Source organism: Elgaria multicarinata, chromosome 12, assembly GCF_023053635.1.
Source record: "Elgaria multicarinata webbii isolate HBS135686 ecotype San Diego chromosome 12, rElgMul1.1.pri, whole genome shotgun sequence".
NCBI classification, from domain to species: domain Eukaryota; kingdom Metazoa; phylum Chordata; class Lepidosauria; order Squamata; family Anguidae; genus Elgaria; species Elgaria multicarinata.
The window spans coordinates 2,307,670-2,332,241 of NC_086182.1; the positions used below are offsets into that span (position 1 = coordinate 2,307,670).

The 24,572-nt window shown below is 45.2% G+C and overlaps 1 protein-coding gene across 1 annotated transcript in view; it reads left to right on the top strand.

Annotated features, from left to right (window-relative positions):
• The window catches only part of TACR1 (tachykinin receptor 1), a 93,197-nt gene that overhangs the window by 42,313 nt on the left and 26,312 nt on the right, over nucleotides 1–24,572 (top strand). The window contains exon 3 of the mRNA XM_063139444.1: nucleotides 5,567–5,761. Within this exon, the coding sequence (XP_062995514.1) occupies nucleotides 5,567–5,761 (195 nt within the window). The remainder of the gene's footprint in view (nucleotides 1–5,566; nucleotides 5,762–24,572) is intronic.

Below are 24,572 nucleotides of genomic sequence, written 5' to 3' on the forward strand. Positions count from 1 at the left end.
GCAGAGCATTTCTTTCCAGTTTTCTGTTTTAGACTTTTTTAAAAAAAAAAGCTTCTGAGTGACCACACTATTAAAAGTCAGTTCTACATGTGTTTACTCAGAAGTAAGTCTCTCTCTGTTCAATGGGGTTTACTCAAAGGTAAGCATGCATCTGATTTTAGTATGACTTGGATGTAAATGCAGTTGAAATCAATGGGATTTACTCTTGAGTAAGGGAACAGCAAATCTCTATTTTATGAACTTAGAGATGCACAGCTTTGCATGATCAAAGGAAAGGAACATCAATCCTTAACTAATGTGTGGACTTTTGCACTGGTGGACTATCAGGAAAAGGGTTTAAAGGGGGGAAATGTAAAAAGTCCTAAAAAATCAAGGGATGATCTGATCTGATTCAAACTTGGCATGCTGAAAGCTCTACTTTGGAGCAATCACTGTGCCAAGTTTGATCTCTATCTTAAAAGTGAGGGAGCTGCAGGCAAGGAGGGTACATTTTCCACATTTCTTTTAAGATGAAAATGTACTCCTGGTCATGCCTACTCAGGAGTAAGAACTTAGAGTTAAATAGGACCTCTCTCCCTCTCCCTTCATGGTTGAGTGGAGACCCACCCCACCCTTCTCTTTTGTTAGTGAGACCACCCTTAGACACACAAGCTCCCAACAAAGAGTGGGATGGTCAGATAGAACACAACAACAGCAATACACAGCAGGGAGGAGCACATTTATTTCTAAGGGAGCGAAAATAATCCAAGCTTTCCCCGCTCCAAAAAGAAATGAAACATGCAGGGGAAGAGGCAAAATGAGTGCAGGACATGGACACCCTCATGTGAGTACCAGGCTGCAAAACCGCATGCCAGGCATGCCGAGTGTGTGATAAATCGGTAGTGTGATGAAGCTCATGATCTTAGGGGAAAGCATATTGTGTTGTTTTAGCATAATTGTGCGGTTTCAGGCTGCCATACGTGTGTGTGTGTATTCATTCAGGGGAAAGGAGAACATAGGAGCGGGGCAGGAGATTTTGCTGGCATAGTAGCGCTCCAGGTGAAAAGATACATGAGCTGAAATAGCGCAACAATGCACAGACGTGAAAGTGCCCAGCGCTTGACTTGCTAAGGTAACGGAGGGGGAAACTGCAGACTCAAAGTGGGGGTGGGGGAAGTAGGTGTGATGGAGCTCTGAGACTCTGCTAGTGGCTGGTAATATTCGTGGGATGTTGAGCAGAATCCCATTTGGAGAAGTATCTTTGCAACTTCCATCCATTTCATTTACACCCCACCTTTCCTCCAAAGAGCTACATGTTTCCCCCGACCCCGCACCCCACCCCATTTCACCCTTACAAGAACCCTGTGAGGCAGATTAGGCTCAGGGAGTGTGACTGGCTCGAGGTCAACCAGTAGGTTTGTGGCTGAGTAGGGATTTGAACCTGAATCACTTCAGTCCTAGTCCATCACTCTAACCACTACACCACACTGGAAAACTCAGCTATATAGATTACTTTTTCATATCGGCCACAGATTGGCCACGTGCCCTCTTTTACAGAGGACCATCCTCTATTTGAAGGGTTGTCCACTAGTCCAAGTCCAGTCTTTAGATCTAAGGAATCCCAAGAAAGGAGAGTAGCCAGGGCTTTGACGTTGCCCAACCACAGTTAGCAGCACCTGGAGAGCAGACGGAGCAGCAGGTACACTGCTCACCTGGCCACCATCTTCCCTACTATGGTGGGAGGTATTGTACTTCTATCTAAATTATAGTAGTTCTTTCTATGCATGGAAATTAGCATGTGCAATTTTTATGCAAACCTGTTTTGGGATGATTTGTAAGTGACCAACCTAATAGGCAACCTTTCCATTCCAACAGCACAGACCTACTGTGGTTGGATCAGGGCACAAAACCTTTGAGGCTTCCAACTGGTGCTTGCTGAATGTGAATGGCGACTTTGGCTGCCTTTCTACATCTATTCTTAAAGTGACTTGCAGAGACTCAAGGGAGGAAGCAGCAGCCAGGCACCTGGCTACTCTCCTTTCTTGGGATTCCTTAGATCTAAAGACTGGACTTAGTGGATAAAGTGGCAGTTACGGGAACTCTGGGGGAAAGTGACCACGTCATACTTGAATTCTTGATTATGAAGGAGACAAAAGTCGAGCGTAGCCATACACGTACTCTGGATTTTAGGAAAGCTGATTTTAATAAACTCAGAACTATAATAAGTAAGGTCCCGTGGCAAGGGAGCCTAAAAAGAAAAGGAGTGCAGGATGGGTGGGAGTATCTAAAAAATGAAATTTTAAAGGCACAGTTACAAACAATTCCAACAAGGAGAAAAGATAGAAGACAACAGAGGAAACCAATGTGGCTCCACAAAAAGCTTATTGATGAACTGAAAACAAAAAGGGATACATATAGGAAGTGGAAGGAAGGCCAGGCTACAAAAGAAGAGTACAGACAAGTGGCGCAGAAGTGCCGAAATGGCGTCAGGAAGGCTAAAGCTGTGAATGAGCTGAGATTAGCGAGGGATGCTAAAAGCAATAAAAAGGCTTTCTTCAGATACGTGAGTAGTAAAAGACAGAGGAAAGAAATGGTGGTTCAACTGCTTAATGAGGATGGCAAATTGATAACAGACGACAAACAAAAGGCTGAAGTGCTCAATTCCTACTTTGCCTCGGTCTTCTCCCAAAAGCGGATCTATGACCCCCCTGGAAAAAGTGAAGCAGAAGTTGAGGGGGCAGGATTGCAGTTTGAGATTGATAAACAAATGGTCAAAGAACACCTAATTTCCTTGAATGAGTTCAAATCCCCAGGGCCCGATGAACTGCATCCAAGAGTAATGAAGGAGCTAGCGGAAGAACTCTCAGAACCTTTGTCTATTATCTTTGCAAAATCATGGAAGACGGGTGAGGTGCCGGACGACTGGAGGAGGGCTAACGTTGTCCCTATCTTCAAAAAGGGCAAAAAGGAGGAACCTGGGAACTACAGACCAGTCAGCCTGACATCCATCCCTGGGAAAATTCTGGAGCAGATTATAAAGAAGTCAATCTGTAAACACCTTGAAATCAATGCAGTGATTACTAGAAGCCAACATGGATTTGTCAGGAACAAATCCTGTCAGACTAATTTGATCTCATTTTTTGATAGGATAACCTCCCTTGTGGACTGTGGGAATGCTGTGGATGTCATATATCTTGACTTCAGCAAAGCTTTTGACAAAGTACCACATGACATTCTGATTAACAAACTAGCTAAAAGTGGGCTAGATGGAACAACTATTAGGTGGATCCACAGTTGGCTACAGAATCGGACTCAAAGAGTACTTATCAATGGAACCTTCTCAAACTGGGGAGAGGCAACGAGTGGGGTGCCGCAGGGCTCAGTCCTGGGCCCAGTGCTCTTCAACATTTTTATTAATGATTTGGACGAGGAGGTGCAGGGAACGCTGATCAAATTTGCAGATGACACCAAATTGGGTGGGATAGCTAATACCCTGGAAGACAGAAACAAACTTCAAAGTGATCTTGATAGGCTGGAGTGCTGGGCTGAAAACAACAGAATGAAATTTAATAGGGATAAATGCCAAGTTCTACATTTAGGGAATAGAAACCAAATGCACAGTTACAAGATGGGGGACACTTGGCTCAGCAATACTACAAATGAGAAAGATCTTGGAATTGTTGTAGATCACAAGCTGAATATGAGCCAACAGTGCGATATGGCTGCAAGAAAGGCAAATGCTATTTTGGGCTGCATTAATAGAAGTATAGCTTCCAAATCACGTGAGGTACTGGTTCCTCTCTATTCGGCCCTGGTTAGGCCTCATCTAGAGTATTGCGTCCAGTTCTGGGCTCCACAATTCAAGAAGGACGCAGACAAGCTGGAGCGTGTTCAGAAGAGGGCAACGAGGATGATCAGAGGTCTAGAAACAAAGCCCTATGAAGAGAGACTGAAAGAACTGGGCATGTTTAGCCTGGAGAAGAGAAGATTGAGGGGAGACATGATAGCACTCTTCAAATACTTAAAAGGTTGTCACACAGAGGAGGGCCAGGATCTCTTCTCGATCCTCCCAGAGTGCAGGACACGGAATAACGGGCTCAAGTTAAAGGAAGCCAGATTCCGGCTGGACATCAGGAAAAACTTCCTGACTGTTAGAGCAGTGCGACAGTGGAATCAGCTACCTAGGGAGGTTGTGGGCTCTCCCACACTAGAGGCATTCAAGAGGCAGCTGGACAACCATCTGTCAGGGATGCTTTAGGGTGGATTCCTGCATTGAGCAGGGGGTTGGACTCGATGGCCTTGTAGGCCCCTTCCAACTCTGCTATTCTATGATTCTATGATTCTATGACCTCTCCATCTTGCCTGGGTCCAGCTCCAGCTGAGAGCCCCCTCCCTCCTGCTACCAACTGTCTCTGCAGAGGCCGTCAGTGAGGGAGGAAGCAGCAGCCAGGCACCTCTCCATCATGCCTGGGTCCAGCTCCAGCTGATAGCCCCCTCCCTCCTGCTACCAACTGTCTCTGCAGAGGCCGTCAGTGAGGGAGGAAGCAGCAGAAAGGCACCTCTCCATCATGCCTGGGTCCAGCTCCAGCTGAGAGCCCCCTCCCTCCTGCTGCCAACTGCCAACTGTCACTGCTGAACTTTGCAACTAAGATTGTAGTGCCTGAATTTTCTTTCCTTTTCCCCCTCCACCTCCCTCCCAATCCCCTTTCCTTTTGTGTCATGTCTTTTAGATTGTAAGCCTGTGGGCAGGGACTGTCAAGAAATACTTTTGTAAGCCGCCGTGAGAGCCTTTTTTGGCTGAATGGCAGCATAAAAAATCCTTAAATAAATAAATAAATAAATAAGGGAAATATAAGGGTAAAGTTGAAATCAATTGTCCAGAATCCAGCACAGAGTTAAGGATTTGAAGCCCTTTGAAAACAGCAGACTTAGCATGCCTGACTCTGTGACCAAAAGCTAAAACCTTAAAAGCAGCACAGAGATTAATAAATCACAAAAACAGCCAGAAACAAGACAAGATCCATTTCGCCTTCCTATGGAAAGCAGCCAACAACGGCTCTTAAGGGACCTGCCTGGCCTTGAACAACATCAAGTGCTGGAGCTCAGCGGAGGGGCCATGGCTATCCTCCATTCGCCCTCCCGGCTGCAGCCCCTTGACACCAGCGGACAGCAGCAGATGGGACAAGCCGGCCCTCCATTTCCTACCCCATCGTTACAATTCTTCATCAGTATTAGGACTCTTGCCTTTAATTCTTATTCTTGATGTAGTGCAATGGCTTTATTTGTTTTTGATTTTGTTAACCAACTCAAGCCTGCTAGTGGAAAGGGGAGATACAAATTTAATTAATAAATATAGTGAATGCCAACACAAAATAGGCTCCACTCCATGTTCCCATTGAGCATCTCAGTAAACAGAGGGAGGTGGAGGAGAGCCCCAGCATCATAATTTAAAGGATGGGGAAACAGGACATGTTGTGGGGGTGGGGGTGGGGTTCCATCTCTTTTTATGTTCTACTACTACATTTTAAATCTCTCTCTCTCTCTCTCTCTCTCTCTCTCTCTCTCTCTCTCTCTCTGTTGCACACAGATACATGGCCATTATCCGTCCACTGCAACCGAGGCTATCAGCTACAGCCACCAAAGTTGTCATCTGTGTCATCTGGTTACTGGCTTTATTATTATCATTCCCACAAGGCTACTACGCAACGACAGAAAATCAGCCCGGCCGCGTGGTCTGCCTAGTGAAATGGCCAGAAAACACAACCCAGTCCTATGAAATAACGTGAGTTTAGGCTTTCTTTACATTAAAATAAACCTGGGTTCGGGGTGGCGGCGGAGAAGAGCATTCATTCTAGGATCCCAATCTAGCAGAGCCCTGATTCAGATGCCTGGGATGCGTCCAGGCGGAGGACTCCTAGTACTACCGATCCAAAGGAATTGTGCAGTTATTCCCAAGTTTGCCTCCTAAGCAGATTCCCTTCCTACCCACCCACCCCAGTTTTCCCTGTGGGAACACACAGGAGGGTTTTAAACTGAAGACAGCAATGTCTCAGCTCCATGTAAAATTCCACAAATGAGGAAGGCGATTGTATAATAAAGCCCTCGTCTGGACCTTGCACTGCATGTTACAGCGATGCAAGTCTCAGTGGGTGGGCCACACTTTGCCATGCTGCTCCTCTGCTTCTTACCGTTCCTGCCCTCTCCTTCACCTCCCTTCTCTGGCCTTTTCTGCAACCAGGAACTGCACGTCTTGTACAGCTCAGATGAGGACTTTGCTGGCAGGGCCGGGCAAAGCTGGTCATAGGCCCGGGCCAGATCGGAAATGTAGGCCCCATTTCAATCTGCTCATTAAGTATTTTCTAATCAGTTCTAAATACTGGAACTGGAACGATTTATAAAAAAGGTAATGGCAACCACTATTTTTCAAGATGTATATAAGACATTACTTCTTCACATTCAGAAATGCTTTATGTGCTTTTCTTTGGGCAAATTCATCAACAACCACAGAAAAATCAAGCAGCTTTGCCCAGGGGGACTCGGAGTAGGCCCCTTCAAAATCATAGGCCCATGCCAACTGATTCCACTGACCCCCCTCTGCCCAGCCCCAGGGCCGGCGCCAGACTATATTGTGCCCTAGGCAGGCGCGTTCTGAAGCCTCCCCCCCGCTCGCTCACCCACCGCCCCCTCACTCGCCTGCCCACCCGCTCGCTCACTCACTGCTCCCCCCGCCCACCCGCCCGTTCGCCCGCCGCCCCTGCCCGCTCGCCGCTCCGGCTCCTCCCTCGCTCACACGCTCCGGTTCCCCCCATCGCTCACACGCTCCGGCTCCCCCCATCGCTCGCCCGCCGCTCCTGCTCGCTCGCTCACTGCTACGGCTCCCCCCTTGCTCGCCCACTCACCGCCCGCTCCGTCCCGCTCCCGGCTTTGAAGCCAGGACGCTGGGGTTGGGGGGCAGGGCAGAGACTTTGAAGCGGCGCGCCTGGAAGTGGCTTCCTGGTGCGCCGTACTGAAGCCTCTGCCTCCAACCCCAGCATCCTGGCTTCGAAAGAGCCAGGACACGGGTTGGGCAGAGGCTTTGGCGGCGGCTTTGGAACAGCACACCCGGAAGCCGCTCTAGGTGAGCAGCTTCCGGGTACGCTGTTCGGTGCCCTCGTTTGCTTGGCGCTCTAGGCAGCCGCCTGAGTTGCCTCTATGGCAGCACCGGGCCTGCCCAGCCCTGTTTGCTGGAGCTCCCTTTGTTGAATGGGAGGTGGAGGATCTATTGCAACTTCCCCAGTATCATATTTGCTGTAGGAAATGCCAGAAAACAAGAAAAAAAGTGTGTGTACGTGTGTGTGTGGGGGGGGATTGCCGTACTTCTACAAAACGAAAGGATACATATTTGACTGTACAGTGCTTATGCAGATTTTTCTTTCTTTCTTTTTTGCGGGGGTTATAATGAAAATCATGAAGAAAGTGAATACAAATATTAAGCTCAAACAACAAGACAAAGAATGGTGAAGAAATTGTGTTTTAACTAGTGAGGTGGAGTGTTAAGTATATGAAAAGAAATACTTGCTTAGTCGTTAAAATTGTGTGTGTATGGCTATCTCAGGGTTAAACAGAGAAAGTCTATCTGTGGGCAATTACCTTGAGATAGAGGCTGTTCTGGGAACCTTGCCAAGATTCTAAGTTAGCCTCATCACAGCTGTATGTAGATAAGAATTGTGTAGATGTGTATATAGTTTCTCACTTGTGTAAAATGGAACCGATCACTGCTCTCTGATCACTGCTCTCTGTGTATGCCTCAGTGTGCTGATCTGAACTGATCTGAATTGAACTGCACAGAAGCCTGAAGGAAATAAACCAGCTCTGCTGTGTAAGACCTGTGTGATGTGTGTTTGTTTCTGAGCACAAACAGAGTTCCAGAAAGAGAAAAGTTCTGGCACAATAACCCAACAAAGGTTATGGGCCCAGTCTAGCCTAGACCAGCCTACGCCAGCCTAACCCAGGCAGAAGAACCAGAACTTGCTGGGAACGGTGCAGTATCAGAACCAGGAGTCTGCTAAAACAGAAAACTGTTGATGAAGGAAGACATCAAGCTAAAGCCAGTGCTGCAAAGTGAAGAAAAATCTCAGTCGGCTGACTCTGAGGAGGACTCTGAGCAGGAGGACGGTGAGATACCAATTCCTAAAGCAGAGGAAATGGCAGGAGCTAATATGTCTGGTTTGCATCAATTGTTGGAAAATCTGAATGACTCTAACTATGCATTATGGTCTTACAAAATGCAAATGTATCTGATTCAGGCTGAACTGTGGTATGTAGTCACAGAGGATCCACCAGATAGAGCAGATCCACAGAATGCTAAATGGTTTAAGGACGATGCAAAAGCAATGGCAGTTATTGCATTAGCTGTGGAAGACTCTCAAATTTCCTTCATTCAGTTTTTGAATACATCAAAAGAGTGCTGGAATGCGCTACAAGCTGTATATCAAAGAGAAACAGCGGGCAGTAAAATAATTCTAACCCGGAAGCTGTATGGAATGAAGCTGAAACCAGGGGAGTCTATGTCAAACCATTTGAAAAGCATGAGAGAAATCTTCAATCAACTCAGGGCACGAGGGATGGAGTTTACAACTATACACCAAGTCTATGTGATTTTGTCAAGTCTTGATTCATCGTACGACGCAGTTGTCACCATGATGGAAAGTCAAGAGGAGAAAAATTTAACCCTCGAGTATGTAGCTGGAAAACTACTGGAAACCTATGAAAGAAGACAAGCTTCAAAACGACAGAGCCTTAAACATCCTGTGGCTGAATTTCAACAAAGCCATAAATCTTCTGATGTGGTGGTTGCATTAAAGGCAAGGAAATGCTTTAATTGTGGTTCCACGGAACATTTACGGCAGGATTGCAAGAACAACAAGAAGAAAAAGCAGTCGACAGCAAAGTGGAGAGAAGAAAACAAAATGAATGAAGCTGAATCAACAAAGAAGTGTCTTCTAGCAAGAGTCAAAGAGACAACGAATCCTTGGTTTTTGGACTCTGGGGCTTCAATAAGTATGGCAAAAGACAAACTTTCATTTGTTACCTTGGAAACTTCTACTTCAGAGCAAAAGTGTGTTACCCTTGCAAATGGAACAAAAATCCAGATTTGTGGTGTGGGTAATGTATATTTTGATTGTCTGGGAGTTGAACTACAAAGTGTTTTATATGTACCAGAATTGGAAACAAACCTTCTAAGTGTGTTTCAGTTAACAGAAATGGGGTATGAGGTTTGTTTTACTGAAGAAAATTGTACTATAAAACAGGGAAACAAGGTGTGTGTGCAGGGAATAATGAAAGAATCTTTGTATGTGATTAATACTTGTACAGAAAATGAAGTTGTAGCCAGCAAAGTCACAACAAAAACAATAGCCAATTGCAAACCACACCAAGAGTGTATCCATTTAACTCATAAAAGGTTTGGTCATGCTAACTATAAAACAATTTCTAAGATTCCAGAATTGTTTGAAGGGGTGAAAATCAAACCATGTTCTAACTATGTAGAATATAATGTATGCAGTGAAACCAAGTGTCATAAGTCAAACATTCCAAAACATAGTGAGAGAACAACAAAAAGAATTTTTGAATTAATTCATGCAGATCTTGCAGGTCCTTTTGAGACAAGTCAAGGAGGAAACAGATTTTTCTTGTCTATTGTTGATGATTACAGTAGATTTGGATTTGTGTATGTGTTAAAACAGAAGAGTGAAACTTTTGGAAAGTTTAAAGCCTTTGTTAAGTGGAGTAAAAATAGATTTAAAGAACCTATAGCTAATCTAAGAACGGACCGGGGAGGTGAATTTCTTAGCAACCAATTTAAAAAATTCCTCAGTGAGGAGGGTATACAACATGACCTTACTGCTCCATATTCACCATTTCAAAATGGAGTTGCAGAAAGAAAAAACAGAACCTTGCAGAACATGTTAAGAGCTCTATTGAAAGAGTCAGGATTGTCTAATCTGTTCTGGGCAGAAGCTTTGTCCACCTCAAATTATTTGTTAAACAGGCTTTACCACTCTGTACATGAAAAAAACCCATATGAAATGTTTTACAAAAGAAAACCTAGAGTGTCACATATAAGGGTTTTTGGAAGTAAATGTTTTGCTCATATTCAGAAAGAAAACAGACCAGGAAAGCTAGCTCAAAGAGGTTTGGAATGTAAACTGTTGGGATATGATACACAAACAAAAGGCTATCGTTTGTGGTCTCCATATCACAAAAGTGTAATTGTGAGCAGAGATGTAGTTTTTCATGAACAAATGCAGGAAACAAAACAGTATGTAAGTTTGCCTGTGGAACAGAAAGCTATAGAAACAGAAGAAATTCCTGAACAATCTCAGCAAGAGAGGGAGGGGGAAGAAACTGTAAAGGAGGAAACTATGCCTGTAACTATGCCAAAGCGACCAGAAAGGGAACGCAAAGCTCCAATTCGTTATTCAGATGAATACCAAAGCAAACAGGTTTCTCATAGAGCTTTACTAATAGCCTATGAACCTACTTCATTTGAGGAAATTCAGGAAATGGAACCTACAGAAGCTCAGGGCTGGCATGAAGCAATGTCAGAGGAAATCAGAGCAATGGGAAAAAATGAAACGTGGGAGCTAGTACCTTTACCTGAAGGTCGTAAAGCCATTACCTGTAAATGGGTATTCAAAGTAAAACAAAATGAGAAAGGCCAGGTGGAACGTTACAGAGCAAGATTGGTAGCAAGAGGATTTGCTCAAAAATATCTAATAGATTTTGAAGAAGTTTATGCACCTACAACAAAATACTCAAGTGTAAAACTTTTGTTAAAAATTGCAGCAGAAAAACAATTGAATGTATTTCATTTTGACATCAAAACAGCTTTCTTATATGGAGATTTAACTGAGGAAATTTACATGACTCAACCAAAAGGTTTTGTTAAAAATCCAGGGTTAGTTTGTAAATTGAAAAAATCCATATATGGTTTGAGGCAAGCAGCAAGGTGTTGGAATAAGAAACTGGACAATGTATTGATCAAAATGGGTTTTAAACAAAGCAAAGCTGATCATTGTTTGTACACAAAACAGGATGGTTCAAATGTAGTGTATCTGCTGATTTATGTAGATGATTTGTTTTTAATGAAGAAGAACAGAAAAACACATTTGTAAACCAGCTGCAAAGACATTTTGAGTTAAAAGACTTTGGTTCAGTGAAAAGTTATTTGGGAATGCAAATTTCAAAAGATTCTAACACAGGGTCATTTCTGATTGAACAAAGTGGCAAAATTAAAAAATTGCTGGAAGAACACAGCATGGAAAATTGTAAAATTGTTGCCACTCCTATGGTCACTGATTTTCAAAATCATAGAATCATAGAATCATAGAATAGCAGAGTTGGAAGGGGCCTACAAGGCCATCGAGTCCAACCCCCTGCTCAATGCAGGAATCCACCCTAAAGCATCCCTGACAGATGGTTGTCCAGCTGCCTCTTGAATGCCTCTAGTGTGGGAGAGCCCACAACCTCCCTAGGTAGCTGATTCCACTGTCGCACTGCTCTAACAGTCAGGAAGTTTTTCCTGATGTCCAGCCGGAATCTGGCTTCCTTTAACTTGAGCCCGTTATTCCGTGTCCTGCACTCTGGGAGGATCGAGAAGAGATCCTGGCCCTCCTCTGTGTGACAACCTTTTAAGTATTTGAAGAGTGCTATCATGTCTCCCCTCAATCTTCTCTTCTCCAGGCTAAACATGCCCAGTTCTTTCAGTCTCTCTTCATAGGGCTTTGTTTCTAGACCTCTGATCATCCTCGTTGCCCTCTTCTGAACACGCTCCAGCTTGTCTGCGTCCTTCTTGAATTGTGGAGCCCAGAACTGGACGCAATACTCTAGATGAGGCCTAACCAGGGCCGAATAGAGAGGAACCAGTACCTCACGTGATTTGGAAGCTATACTTCTATTAATGCAGCCCAAAATAGCATTTGCCTTTCTTGCAGCCATATCGCACTGTTGGCTCATATTCAGCTTGTGATCTACAACAATTCCAAGATCTTTCTCATTTGTAGTATTGCTGAGCCAAGTGTCCCCCATCTTGTAACTGTGCATTTGGTTTCTATTCCCTAAATGTAGAACTTGGCATTTATCCCTATTAAATTTCATTCTGTTGTTTTCAGCCCAGCACTCCAGCCTATCAAGATCACTTTGAAGTTTGTTTCTGTCTTCCAGGGTATTAGCTATCCCACCCAATTTGGTGTCATCTGCAAATTTGATCAGCGTTCCCTGCACCTCCTCGTCCAAATCATTAATAAAAATGTTGAAGAGCACTGGGCCCAGGACTGAGCCCTGCGGCACCCCACTCGTTGCCTCTCCCCAGTTTGAGAAGGTTCCATTGATAAGTACTCTTTGAGTCCGATTCTGTAGCCAACTGTGGATCCACCTAATAGTTGTTCCATCTAGCCCACTTTTAGCTAGTTTGTTAATCAGAATGTCATGTGGTACTTTGTCAAAAGCTTTGCTGAAGTCAAGATATATGACATCCACAGCATTCCCACAGTCCACAAGGGAGGTTATCCTATCAAAAAATGAGATCAAATTAGTCTGACAGGATTTGTTCCTGACAAATCCATGTTGGCTTCTAGTAATCACTGCATTGATTTCAAGGTGTTTACAGATTGACTTCTTTATAATCTGCTCCAGAATTTTCCCAGGGATGGATGTCAGGCTGACTGGTCTGTAGTTCCCAGGTTCCTCCTTTTTGCCCTTTTTGAAGATAGGGACAACGTTAGCCCTCCTCCAGTCGTCCGGCACCTCACCCGTCTTCCATGATTTTGCAAAGATAATAGACAAAGGTTCTGAGAGTTCTTCCGCTAGCTCCTTCATTACTCTTGGATGCAGTTCATCGGGCCCTGGGGATTTGAACTCATTCAAGGAAATTAGGTGTTCTTTGACCATTTGTTTATCAATCTCAAACTGCAATCCTGCCCCCTCAACTTCTGCTTCACTTTTTCCAGGGGGGTCATAGATCCGCTTTTGGGAGAAGACCGAGGCAAAGTAGGAATTGAGCACTTCAGCCTTTTGTTTGTCGTCTGTTATCAATTTGCCATCCTCATTAAGCAGTTGAACCACCATTTCTTTCCTCTGTCTTTTACTACTCACGTATCTGAAGAAAGCCTTTTTATTGCTTTTAGCATCCCTCGCTAATCTCAGCTCATTCACAGCTTTAGCCTTCCTGACGCCATTTCGGCACTTCTGCGCCACTTGTCTGTACTCTTCTTTTGTAGCCTGGCCTTCCTTCCACTTCCTATATGTATCCCTTTTTGTTTTCAATTCATCAATAAGCTTTTTGTGGAGCCACATTGGTTTCCTCTGTTGTCTTCTATCTTTTCTCCTTGTTGGAATTGTTTGTAACTGTGCCTTTAAAATTTCATTTTTTAGATACTCCCACCCATCCTGCACTCCTTTTCTTTTTAGGCTCCCTTGCCACGGGACCTTACTTATTATAGTTCTGAGTTTATTAAAATCAGCTTTCCTAAAATCCAGAGTACGTGTATGGCTACGCTCGACTTTTGTCTCCTTCATAATCAAGAATTCAAGTATGACGTGGTCACTTTCCCCCAGAGTTCCCGTAACTGCCACTTTATCCACTAAGTCATCCCTGTTGGTCAATAACAAGTCAAGGATTGCTGACCCTCTAGTTCCTTCCACCACTTTCTGTAGGAGAAAGTTATCACCCATACATGTCAGGAATTTCTTGGAAGGGCCGCTTTTGGCAGTAATGGTCTCCCAACAGATATCAGGGTAATTGAAGTCCCCCATCACTACTACATCACACTTCCTTGAAACACTGGTAATTTGTTTCTCAAAAGTTTCGTCCTCGTCTTCTCCTTGATTGGGTGGTCGGTAGTAGACTCCGATTATCATATTCTTTTTATTCCTAGCCCCATTTATTTTAATCCAGACGCTCTCGACGGGGCTCCCAATCTCATCCGCCTGTATTTCTGTGCAGGGATAGGTATTTTTAACATATAGTGCAACTCCACCTCCCTTTCTATTTCTTCTGTTCTTTTTGAACAAGTTATATCCTTCAATTGCTATATTCCAGTCATGGGAGTCATCCCACCAAGTTTCAGTTATACCTATCAAGTCGTATTTGCCTTCATGTAATAAGAGTTCAAGTTCATTCTGTTTGTTTCCCATGCTCTGGGCATTAGTATATAGACATCGAAGACCATGTGTTTTATAGTCTGGCTTTGTTCCTACCTTGTTGCAGACACTATTTTGGGACTCTGTTGGAGCTGTTCTCTGTACTGTGGTGCATTGGCCTTCATCCATTGTTGCCTCAAAATTTACGTCTCCCACCCCCGCAAGATTCAGTTTAAAGCCCTCCTGATGAAGTTCTTCATGCTGTGGCTGAACTCATTCTTTCCAGCCCTTGTGAGGTGCAACCCATCCCTTGCCAGCAGTCCATGTTCCAAGTAGCGTAGCCCGTGGTCCCAGAATCCAAAACTCTCACGACGGCACCACTTTCGAAGCCAGTCGTTCATCCGGAGTATTTTTCTTTCCCTTTCTAATCCTCTTCCAAGAACCGGGAGGATGGATGAGAAAACTACCTGGGCCCCAAAGTTCTTCAGTTTCCTTCCCAGAACTTCAAAGTCTGAAATGATTTCTTTGTAGCTCTGCTTGGCGACATCATTTGTTCCCACATGGATGAGAAGAAAGGGGTATGTGTCTGTGGGCTTTATGAGCTTCGGTAACCCTTCAGTCACATCTCTAATCTGTGCTCCAGGGAGACAGCACACCTGGCGAGTCCATGGGTCTTCACGACATACTTGGGTTTCAATCCCACGCAGCAGGGAGTCTCCCACAACGACTACTCTTCGCTTCTTCTTGGTTGACCTACCTTCTGTCTCTTAGTAACTGTTGCATGGTGCCTCCTGTACTTCTTCCTCTGCAAACTGTCCTTCAGTCTCATTCTCCAGAAGCTGAAAGCGGTTGCTTAACTGCAATGGCTCCACCGGTGCAGAACGCCCTCTAATTCCTCTTCTAACTGTCACTCTTTTCCAGGGAGTTTCCTCTTCATTGGCTTTCCTCCCCTCAGCATACTCCACTTCTGCTTCAGCTGGCTGTTGTTCTTCAATCTCATGTGCTTCTTGTTGCTGTTGCAGTTCCACCGTTCGGTCTAAGAACTCCTCGACTTCTCTTATTCCTTGGAGGGTGGACACTCGCTGCTCAAGTCCTCTCACTTTTTCTTCCCAAAGTGCCACCAGCTTGCACTTGTTGCAGGTGTACGCCATGTTGAGCTCAGGCAGAAACATGAACATTGCACACCCTTTGCAGGTCACTACCTCTAGGGACTCCTTTCCATCCATAATGTCGATTTCTGCTTTTGTTTTTTTCCTTTTTGATTATAGTAGAATTGCCTTTGCTTTGTTGTGTCCTCTCTGAAGGTACACAACTATATGAGGATGTCTTAAGGGAAAGTAATCTTTTGGGTTTTTTTTTGCTTTTGTTTGGTGGTGGTTTTGTGGGTTTTTTTTTTCTCTTTATGCTTTTCTTTTTTCCCCCACCTCTTTTTTATTTTTATTTTATTTATTTATTATTATTATTATTATTATTATTATTATTATTATTATTATTATTATTTAGAGGCCTCCCCCTTGGCCTCCCCTGCCGAACTCCCCCTGCCAAACTCCTGTTTGCTCTTCCTGTTCGCTCGCTCCCTGGGAATCTGGCTTACTTTTCTAGCTCCTCCTTGAGCTGGGCCAGCTGCTTTTCCCTGCTTCTGCTCAGCTCCAAGTCAGCAACCAGAATCAGACAGACAGTACTGAAATGGAAGACATACAGAAATATCAGAGTGTGATTGGAAGTTTACTTTATCTAGCAAACCTAAGTAGACCAGATATTACATTTGCTGTAAATCTTTTAAGCAGAAAAATGACAAAACCTTCTGTAACTGATTGGACAGCTGTAAAACGTGTATTGAGATATCTAAAAGGTACAATCAATCACAAATTGGAAATATCTACACACAAAGATGGAAATTTCTGTGTTTATGCAGATGCTGACTGGGCTAACGCAATTGATAGAAAGTCTACCAGTGGAGCAGCATTCTTTTACAATCAATCCTTGATTGATTGGTATACAAGAAAACAAAATTGTGTAGCAACCTCTAGTGCAGAAGCAGAATATATCAGCTTATCTCTGGCTTGTAATGAGATTGAGTGGTATAAACAATTATTTGCTGATCTAAGGTTGGAAATTGAGACACCAGTAACCATATTTGAGGATAATCAGGCATGTATTAGTATGGCTACATCTGAAAAGTGTAAACCAAGAACTAAACATGTGGATGTTCGTTATTCTCATGTGAAAGATATAATTCAGAAGGGCTGGATTAAGCTTGAATATTGTCCATCTGAAATGATGTTGGCTGATTTATTCACAAAGCCAGTATCAATGGTAAAACACAAAGAGATGCTTTTAAAGCTGGGTCTCAGATTGTAACACAATTTAAACAACATGCGCAAGAGGAGGACTGTTAAGTATATGAAAAGAAATACTTGCTTAGTCATTAAAATTGTGTGTGTATGGCTATCTCAGGGTTAAACAGAGAAAGACTATCTGTGGGCAATTACCTTGAGATAGAGGCTGTTCTGGGAACCTTGCCAAGATTCTAAGTTAGCCTCATCACAGCTGTATGTAATGTAGATAAGAATTGTGTAGATGTGTATATAGTTTCTCACTTGTGTAAAATGGAACTGATCACTGCTCTCTGATCACTGCTCTCTGTGTATGCCTCAGTGTGCTGATCTGAACTGATCTGAATTGGACTGCACAGAAGCCTGAAGGAAATAAACCAGCTCTGCTGTGTAAGACCTGCGTGATGTGTGTTTGTTTCTGAGCACAAACAGAGTTCCAGAAGGAGAAAAGTTCTGGCACAATAACCCAACATGGAGCTTACGGAGTGCTGATCAGAGAAGCAGTTTCCTTCAGTGCAAAGCTTCGGGCACTTTCCTTCTACTGCTCTTTGTCGGCTGGGCAATTGTGTGAGCTGTCGGATCTTCTCCTTCGGGATGTGAGGCGGATTGTGGGTTTCCCTAAGAGTGGTTGGTGACGCAACGATCCCATAGATCATCTTCAGCCACCCCAAGGTGGCTTAGGAGTGCTTGAATGTACAATTCTGGTTATATTTCACCCGCTAATCTTGTGTGTGGATAGGGGAGCGGGTCAGTTGCCCTGGGCAAGTTTCCTTTATCCCCCAGCATGCAATTGGAAACATACTGCTTCAGTGTACAGCTCTGATAATTCCTGAGTGTGTCTATAAAGCTAAAGTGTAGGCTTAAGATGTATCGCATTTCTTCCCGCTATCTGTGATTTCTTTCTGCAACTTCAGTTTTCAATGAAGTCCCAGGGGGGAAATGTGCTTCTGGACACCTTGCTGCCCTAGGCTGACGTTCAGGCTTTCAGTGGGTGGTATTTCTCCATGCAAGAACGGCTTGACATATATTTTCTTTATATTTTGCCACTTCCTTCTTTTTTTTCAGTTTTGACAGGAGATTCGGCTCTGCTGTGGGATTGACTCTTGTAGAGAAAGAGTGTGATGTGGTGCAGCTCTCAGTCTGGGGCACATTGGGCAAATTGGTGAGCTGTGGCCCAGTACCCCAAATCACTCCACCAGGACTGCCAGGCCCCTGACTTCAGAGCCAAGGAGATATGTTGCCTCTTGCACAATCAGCAAATGTGTTAATGGGTTTTTAAGGAAGCCATAGACATCTCTCTCCCACCCACCCCAGAACTGGATCGGGACCATGGGAGGAGGGTGTTGGGGTGTGTGTTAACCCTTTGCTCCCACTGTGGTCCCAATCCAGATTAGGGGATCCTGTGCCTACAATTTACATTGGACAGAAAGCTTGCACTAGCATAAATTGGAGCGTTCCTCTCCATGAAAATAGCAGGTGGGAGTGGGAGTGGGACCAATCCAGAAAAGGACCACAGTGGGAGGTAAAGTATTAAAACCTCCCTCTGCCCCCTGCCAGGTCTCTAGTTCAGATCAGGGTCTTTGCACCTAGTGTTTATTTTTTTAAAACCATTCATGCAATGGCTGATTGAGTGACTTGTGTCACATTTAGTCTGGCTCTTTATGGTTGCTGTTATAATATCAGAGTCAGTTGAGGATTTGTGGATGCATCACATTTTCTTACATGTCCTTTAAATATGATCAAACAGCACAAACCTCCCAAATACAGTTCACAACTATATTGCCCAACAATGTATACTAACAGATATGAATGCATATGTATAACTACAGAATCTGTTTCAGCCAATTGCCTTTATTTATTTATTTATTTATTTTATTACATTTATATACCGCCCCACAGCCGAAGCTCTCTGGGCGGTTTACAACAATTTAAAATAGTAAACATTAAAAGTATACAAAAATTTAAAAAACATAAAAACAGTATAAAAACAACAGTCTATATCTGTAGATTTGGGAGAAAATCTTTTCTGGTCCATTTCAAAGTAGTTGTTGCCAGACTGCACCTCTCCACCTTTCAGTTGGTACAAGTCAATCTTCATAACCCAACCACGAGATCCAAAACAGACTTATAAACTCCAGCTGACCAGAAGAGTGGAGAACTGCAGCCCTTCAACAACTAATTTGAAGTGGACCAGAAAAGCTTTTTCTCCCTTTAAAACTGCAATGCCATCTTAGACAATGAGCTCTTCACCACAACAATTCCAACATGCCAAAGCGGATGCTAGGACTTCCTGCTGGGTAACTGGAAACTCTGCTAAAATGGGAGTTGTCCGGGTCTGTAGCTCACTGTCCTATAATGCAATTCCACAAATCCTCCAAAGTCCTGGCTGCGTGGCTGTCATGGACTGGTTTAAGATTGGGAAAGGAGTGCGGCAGGGTTGTATACTCTCACCCTACCTATTCAACTTGTACGCAGAACACATCATGCGATGTGCTGGGCTTGATGAATCCAAGGCTGGAGTTAAAATCGCGGGAAGAAACATTAACAATCTCAGATATGCAGATGACACCACTTTGATGGCTGGAAGCGAGGAGGAGCTGAGGAGCCTTATGACAAAGGTGAAAGAAGAAAGTGCAAAAGCTGGGTTGCAGTTAAACCTCAAAAAAAACAAGATTAGGGCAACCAGCTTGATTGATAACTGGCAAATAGAGGGAGAAAATGTGGAGGCAGTGACAGACTTTGTATTTCTGGGTGCAAAGATTACTGCAGATGCTGACTGCAGCCAGGAAATCAGAAGACGTTGACTTCTTGGGAGGAGAGCAATGACAAATCTCGATAAAATAGTTAAGAGCAGAGACATCACACTGACAACAAAGGTCCGCATAGTTAAAGCAATGGTATTCCCCGTAGTAACCTATGGCTGCGAGAGCTGGACCATAAGGAAGGCTGAGCGAAGGAAGATAGATGCTTTTGAACTGTGGTGTTGGAGGAAAATTCTGAGAGTGCCTTGGACTGCAAGAAGATCAAACCAGTCCATACTCCAGGGAATAAAGCCAGACTGCTCACTTGAGGGAATGATATTAAAGGCAAAACTGAAGTACTTTGGCCACATAATGAGAAGACAGGACACCCTGGAGAAGAGGCTGATGCTAGGGAAAGTGGAAGGCAAAAGGAAGAGGGGCCGCCCAAGGGCAAGATGGAGGGATGATATTCTGGAGGTGACGGACTCGACCTTGGGGGAGCTAGGGGTGGTGACAGAAAGCTCTGGCGTGGGCTGGTCCATGAAGTCACGAAGAGTCGGAAGCGACTGCTCTTGTAGTTTGTTTGCTTGAAGTAAGCCGAGCATTGAGCACCCTTATTTGCCCGTGTGTCTTTCTTGCTTCAAGGGTGTCTTGTACAGGAAATTCACTACGTACATCCGCTTTCCTTCCTCCTTTTCTCTGATGGTGCATCTAAGGGAGGGGTGCACAACTCTCAAGGTTGCATCTAGTGTTGGCTGTGAGAGGGCACAGGTGTACACATGCACACCATCCCAACATTAATGGCAGGAAAGCAGTGATCCCGGCACCTTTGGGGTTGCTGATGGAGGGAGGAAGCTCTTGAAAGTCCACCAAAATCTTCACACCTGTGAATGGAGCAACAGATTTGAGGGGGAGGGAGAGAGTTGGTGACTCTGCCCTATGTTGGCCTAGGATGGGGGGAAAATGCCTTCAAATCCCCACTCGACCTCAGGCTAGGCAGGTCCTGGCTTTTAGCTGAATCCACCTCACAGGGTTAGCATGATGATAGAATGGAAGAAGGGGACATGGCACTGAGAGCTCTGGGAGATATGGTGGGATCTAAGTGAATTCAACAGAAACACGAACAGAGAAAGCAGCAAGAGGTCCAAGTGGCCTTTGTGGGGTCCTTGGCAATAGTGGCTCAGAGGACCCTGTGCCTCCCAGGTCATTGTGGTGCAGCTGTTGGGTGGCAAAACATTCTAGGCTGGCCCTGGGGAGAAAAGCGCCAAGGCCAAGAGATTCAGGGGCGGAAGATGGGTACATGGAGATGGGTACATGGCCAGGCTCTGGTCTTTGTTGCCAGAGGAGAGTTTTCTTTGGCATCATAAGTTATAGATTTCCTTTCTTTTTATTCCTCTTCCTGTTAAAGTATCATATTTTAATTCAGCTCAGAGAAATTGGTTCCTTTCCTGGGCAGCCAATTTATTACACTCAGGATCCATCTTGTGGTGCTTGGCAAACATTGTGCTCATAACCAATCTGATTATTGGCATTAGTTTCTGCATTTTAGTGAGTCCATGGCTTGCATTTTAGATGCTGTTTTTATAACTGTATTTCAGCTGCCACAAGCATCATAGAATCATAGAACAGTAGAGTTGGAAGGGGCCTATAAGGCCATCAAGTCCAACCCCCTGCTCAATGCAGGAATCCACCCTAAAGCATCCCTGACAGATGGTTGTCCAGCTGCCTCTTGAAGGCCTCTAGTGTGGGAGAGCCCACAACCTCCCTAGGTAACTGGTTCCATTGTCGTACTGCTCTAACAGTCAGGAAGTTTTTCCTGATGTCCAGCCAGAATCTGGTTTCCTGTAACTTGAGCCCATTATTCCGTGTCCTGCACTCTGGGAGGATCGAGAGGAGATCCTGGCCCTCCTCCATGTGACAACCTTTTAAGTCTTTGAAGAGTGCTATCATGTCTCCCCTCAATCTTCTCTTCTCCAGGCTAAACCTGCCCAGTTCTTTCAGTCTCTCTTCATAGGGCTTTGTTTCCAGACCCCTGATCATCCTGGTTGCCCTCCTCTGAACACGCTCCAGCTTGTCTGCATCCTTCTTGAGGTGTGGTGCCCAGAACTGGACGCAATACTCAAGATGAGGCCTAACCAGGGCCGAATAGAGAGGAACCAGTACCTCGCACGATTTGGAAGCACGATTTGGAATGAAGCAGCTAGAAAATGGGGGTGAGAAAAAAGGGTGAAGGAGAAAAAGGAGAGCAATAGAGAAGACTTTTAAGGGAGACTGTTAGATTGAGAGGAGGCATTTATGGAGGGGAGACTCCATAAGCCTCACCTCTGGGGAATCCACCCACCCACCGTCCCCTCACTCACTCACCCACCCTAACTAGCTTTCCTAGCAGCCCCTCAGGGCACCATAGAAACCATGACGAGGCCACAGGCAGGGAAAGCCGGAAACACACACCTCCAGCTCCCAAGCAAAGGGGGGGGGGTGGAATTAGGATGGCCGCACTGCTGGCCCACGCCCAGGCCCCAGTCTCCCAGGCTGGACAACTGAGCCGCCCCTGACCCATGCCTGAAGATGGGGCAGAGGATGGCCGTGCTTCCGGCCACCTTCTTGGCGCTGCTGGTCATCGTCGTCTGCCGCGCTGCACCGTCCACTGCTGCTTCTGCCTGCTGCTGCTCCACCACAGCGGCTGCTGCTGCTGCGGTGCAGAAGCAGCCAGCCAGGTGGGTCTTCAGTGCACTCTAAATCTTGCGAGATCTCGGCTGGGAAGTCTCGTGGGAAACTAGAAGTCTCGCAAGGCTTCCAAGTTCCTGGGGTAGAAAGCCGGGCGACAGGGAAAAGAAGGCCTAACGCAACTGCAGGGCCAGGCAGGCGCCCCCGTTTCACCGGTGAGTTGGCCCTCAACTCCGGTTGGCCTTCTTTTCCCTGAGGAGTCCGGACTTCTGCGGTGGGTATGGTCAGGCTTAAAGGTTAAAAGGCCTTGGAAAATAATAAAATAAAATAAAATAAAAACCACTTGGCACTGGAAAGCCATTAATGCAGTCATTAGGCAAGCCTGCCTGGGACAAAGAAATCCATCAGCACGGCGCCCCAAGTAAGAACACCTCAGATAGTGTTCAGAGATGAGTATGTTATTCAGGGACCTAGGCTTATGCCTACACTCCCAGCATGCCTTGGGCAAGAGGGAAGACTTAGCGGGCTTTGGTAGCCATCACCTGGAAGTGGTTCGCCATCCTGGGCCTGAAGGGAAAGTAGGCCTGATGAAGAGGGCAAGCGTAGCCTCCTGCTGGAGCACTGGGTGGGCAAGAAGCACAGGCTCAGGTAAGCACAGGCCTTCGACCCACCTGCCCTCGGAGGCATCCTTGCTCCTGCCAAGAGCCCTGAGCAGAAGATGGTCAAGCGGACCATGGAGAGGTGCAGCTGCAAGGCGGTGAGAGAGAGGCGGGGAAACTAATTTAATTCATTTAAAAGTTACCTCACAGGCCTAGCACCGGCCTATTACTTGAAGATGATTACCTCACAGACATATTTTAGAGGGCCTGAGCAATGCCGGGTCTATCAGCTAGTTAGCTATAAATTTACAAACAAGACCTGCATTGATGTAACACTGCGTAGGAATTTGCTTAAATACAGACGCCACCTGGCAACCACGACGGCTAAGTTAGGGCAAGCCAAACCCAGCCCTGGGCTCAGTGACAGCTGACCTTCTACCACCTGCCTCTTGGCCACACCTGTGCTAGTGTTGAGGGAGGCCTTCCTAAGTTGCTCCCCACCCCAGCTTTAGTTTAACGCCTCCCAAGTGATGCTGCACCCTTCCCCCACTTTCCCAGCCTGGCCACAGCTCCCTCCTCAACATGATATTGCATGATGGGCGGGGTGGTCATGGAGCAAGCCTACCCACTTACTGGGCATCCTGTGTTAGGGGCACTTTCCCGTCCCTCATGCAGCCCCCCCCCCCCACACACACCTCCCATAACTGCTCCAGGAGGTCAGGGGGCTTAATTAAATAGCTGCTGATTATATTTGAATGCTGCTCATGTATATTCTCGTTTTATTTTTGCAAGAAGTGACATACTTGATTACTCTAATCTGTGGCTCTAGTCTCGTGGCTAGTTCCTTACTTTAGAGGGCCTTAGTTCCGTTGCTTTCCCTCAACTGGGTATCACAATCCCTGCCACTGCACAAGGGGCCTTCTGACCCACGTCTCTCCTGAGTATATGAACATGACACAGGTGGGCAAGAAGACACAGCAATGGCAGAGTTTCCATCATTTGGCCTTCGTTGTCTTGCAGGGCAGGCAGAAGTTCAGCCAGTGTAGCTTCTCCCATTTTTGTGATAGGGAAGCCATATCTCAGTATGTCCTTTAAGCCCTACAAGTGTTTAAATGTTTATGAGCCCTCCAGGTCCTATACAAAGAAACTTTCCATGGATGAAAACCAGCACAGCTCTTTTTACAACCAGAAAGGGATTCTGTCATGACACACACAGAGAGCAGGTACGTTACTCATGCCATGTACAAGGCTCACTTGATTTCTCATCACGAATTGACTCCATGCCGAATGTGGGAACAGAGTCCAATTAAAGAAGTATTTGAAAGGGATGTGAGGAGATAAGGAAGTTCTGTCTGTGGTGTCATCCCAACACACAGCCAGGGATGTGCCAATGCAATGGTGCGTGCCCCTCAGAAAGGCAAAGAAGAGGATAATCTGGGGGGGGGGGGATTCAGAGCATGACCCAAGCTGTAGATTGCAGACATTCATTACTTTGCTAGTTTGATCAAAAGGAGGAGGTTAAGAATATCTGTGGAACACAAAGGATGCAGGTTCCTTTCACTGCATATTTATGAATGTGAACCATAATCTGTTCATTAATGTGATGATTAAGGCCCCCAGTTTGATAACAAGTATTAGATTGCACTTTGCTTCCAAGCAGATGCTGAAGACTTAAGGCTAACTCACTGAATTCTGGGATGCCCATTGGCTTAATTAAGCTACCAGATGCACGCATGAATAAAGCAAAAAGCTGGGAGCCAAGTATGCTGCTAGGATGACTGATGAAAGGGAGCAAGAAGCTGCTTTAGGATGCAGCAACGTGTCTCGGGAAACAGATGCTTCCTGTTGGCTACCTCCTTTCTCCCCTCTGGTGCAATCAGGTGCAGAGCTGGGATCAAGGGTAAAAAATAAATGTAGATTTCAAAATAATAATAATAATAATAATAATAATAATAATAATAATAATAATAATTCTATATCTCAGAGTCCCTCTTTATTTCTGGCTAGGCTGACACTATGCTGTGGTGGGGAAGGCCCTGAAGCAGATTGGCTGAGGCAGTGAAGAATGTTTATGGACGTTCCAATGGCACTAGGAACAAAGTCGGCACATGTGAGGGAGAGGGAAACCG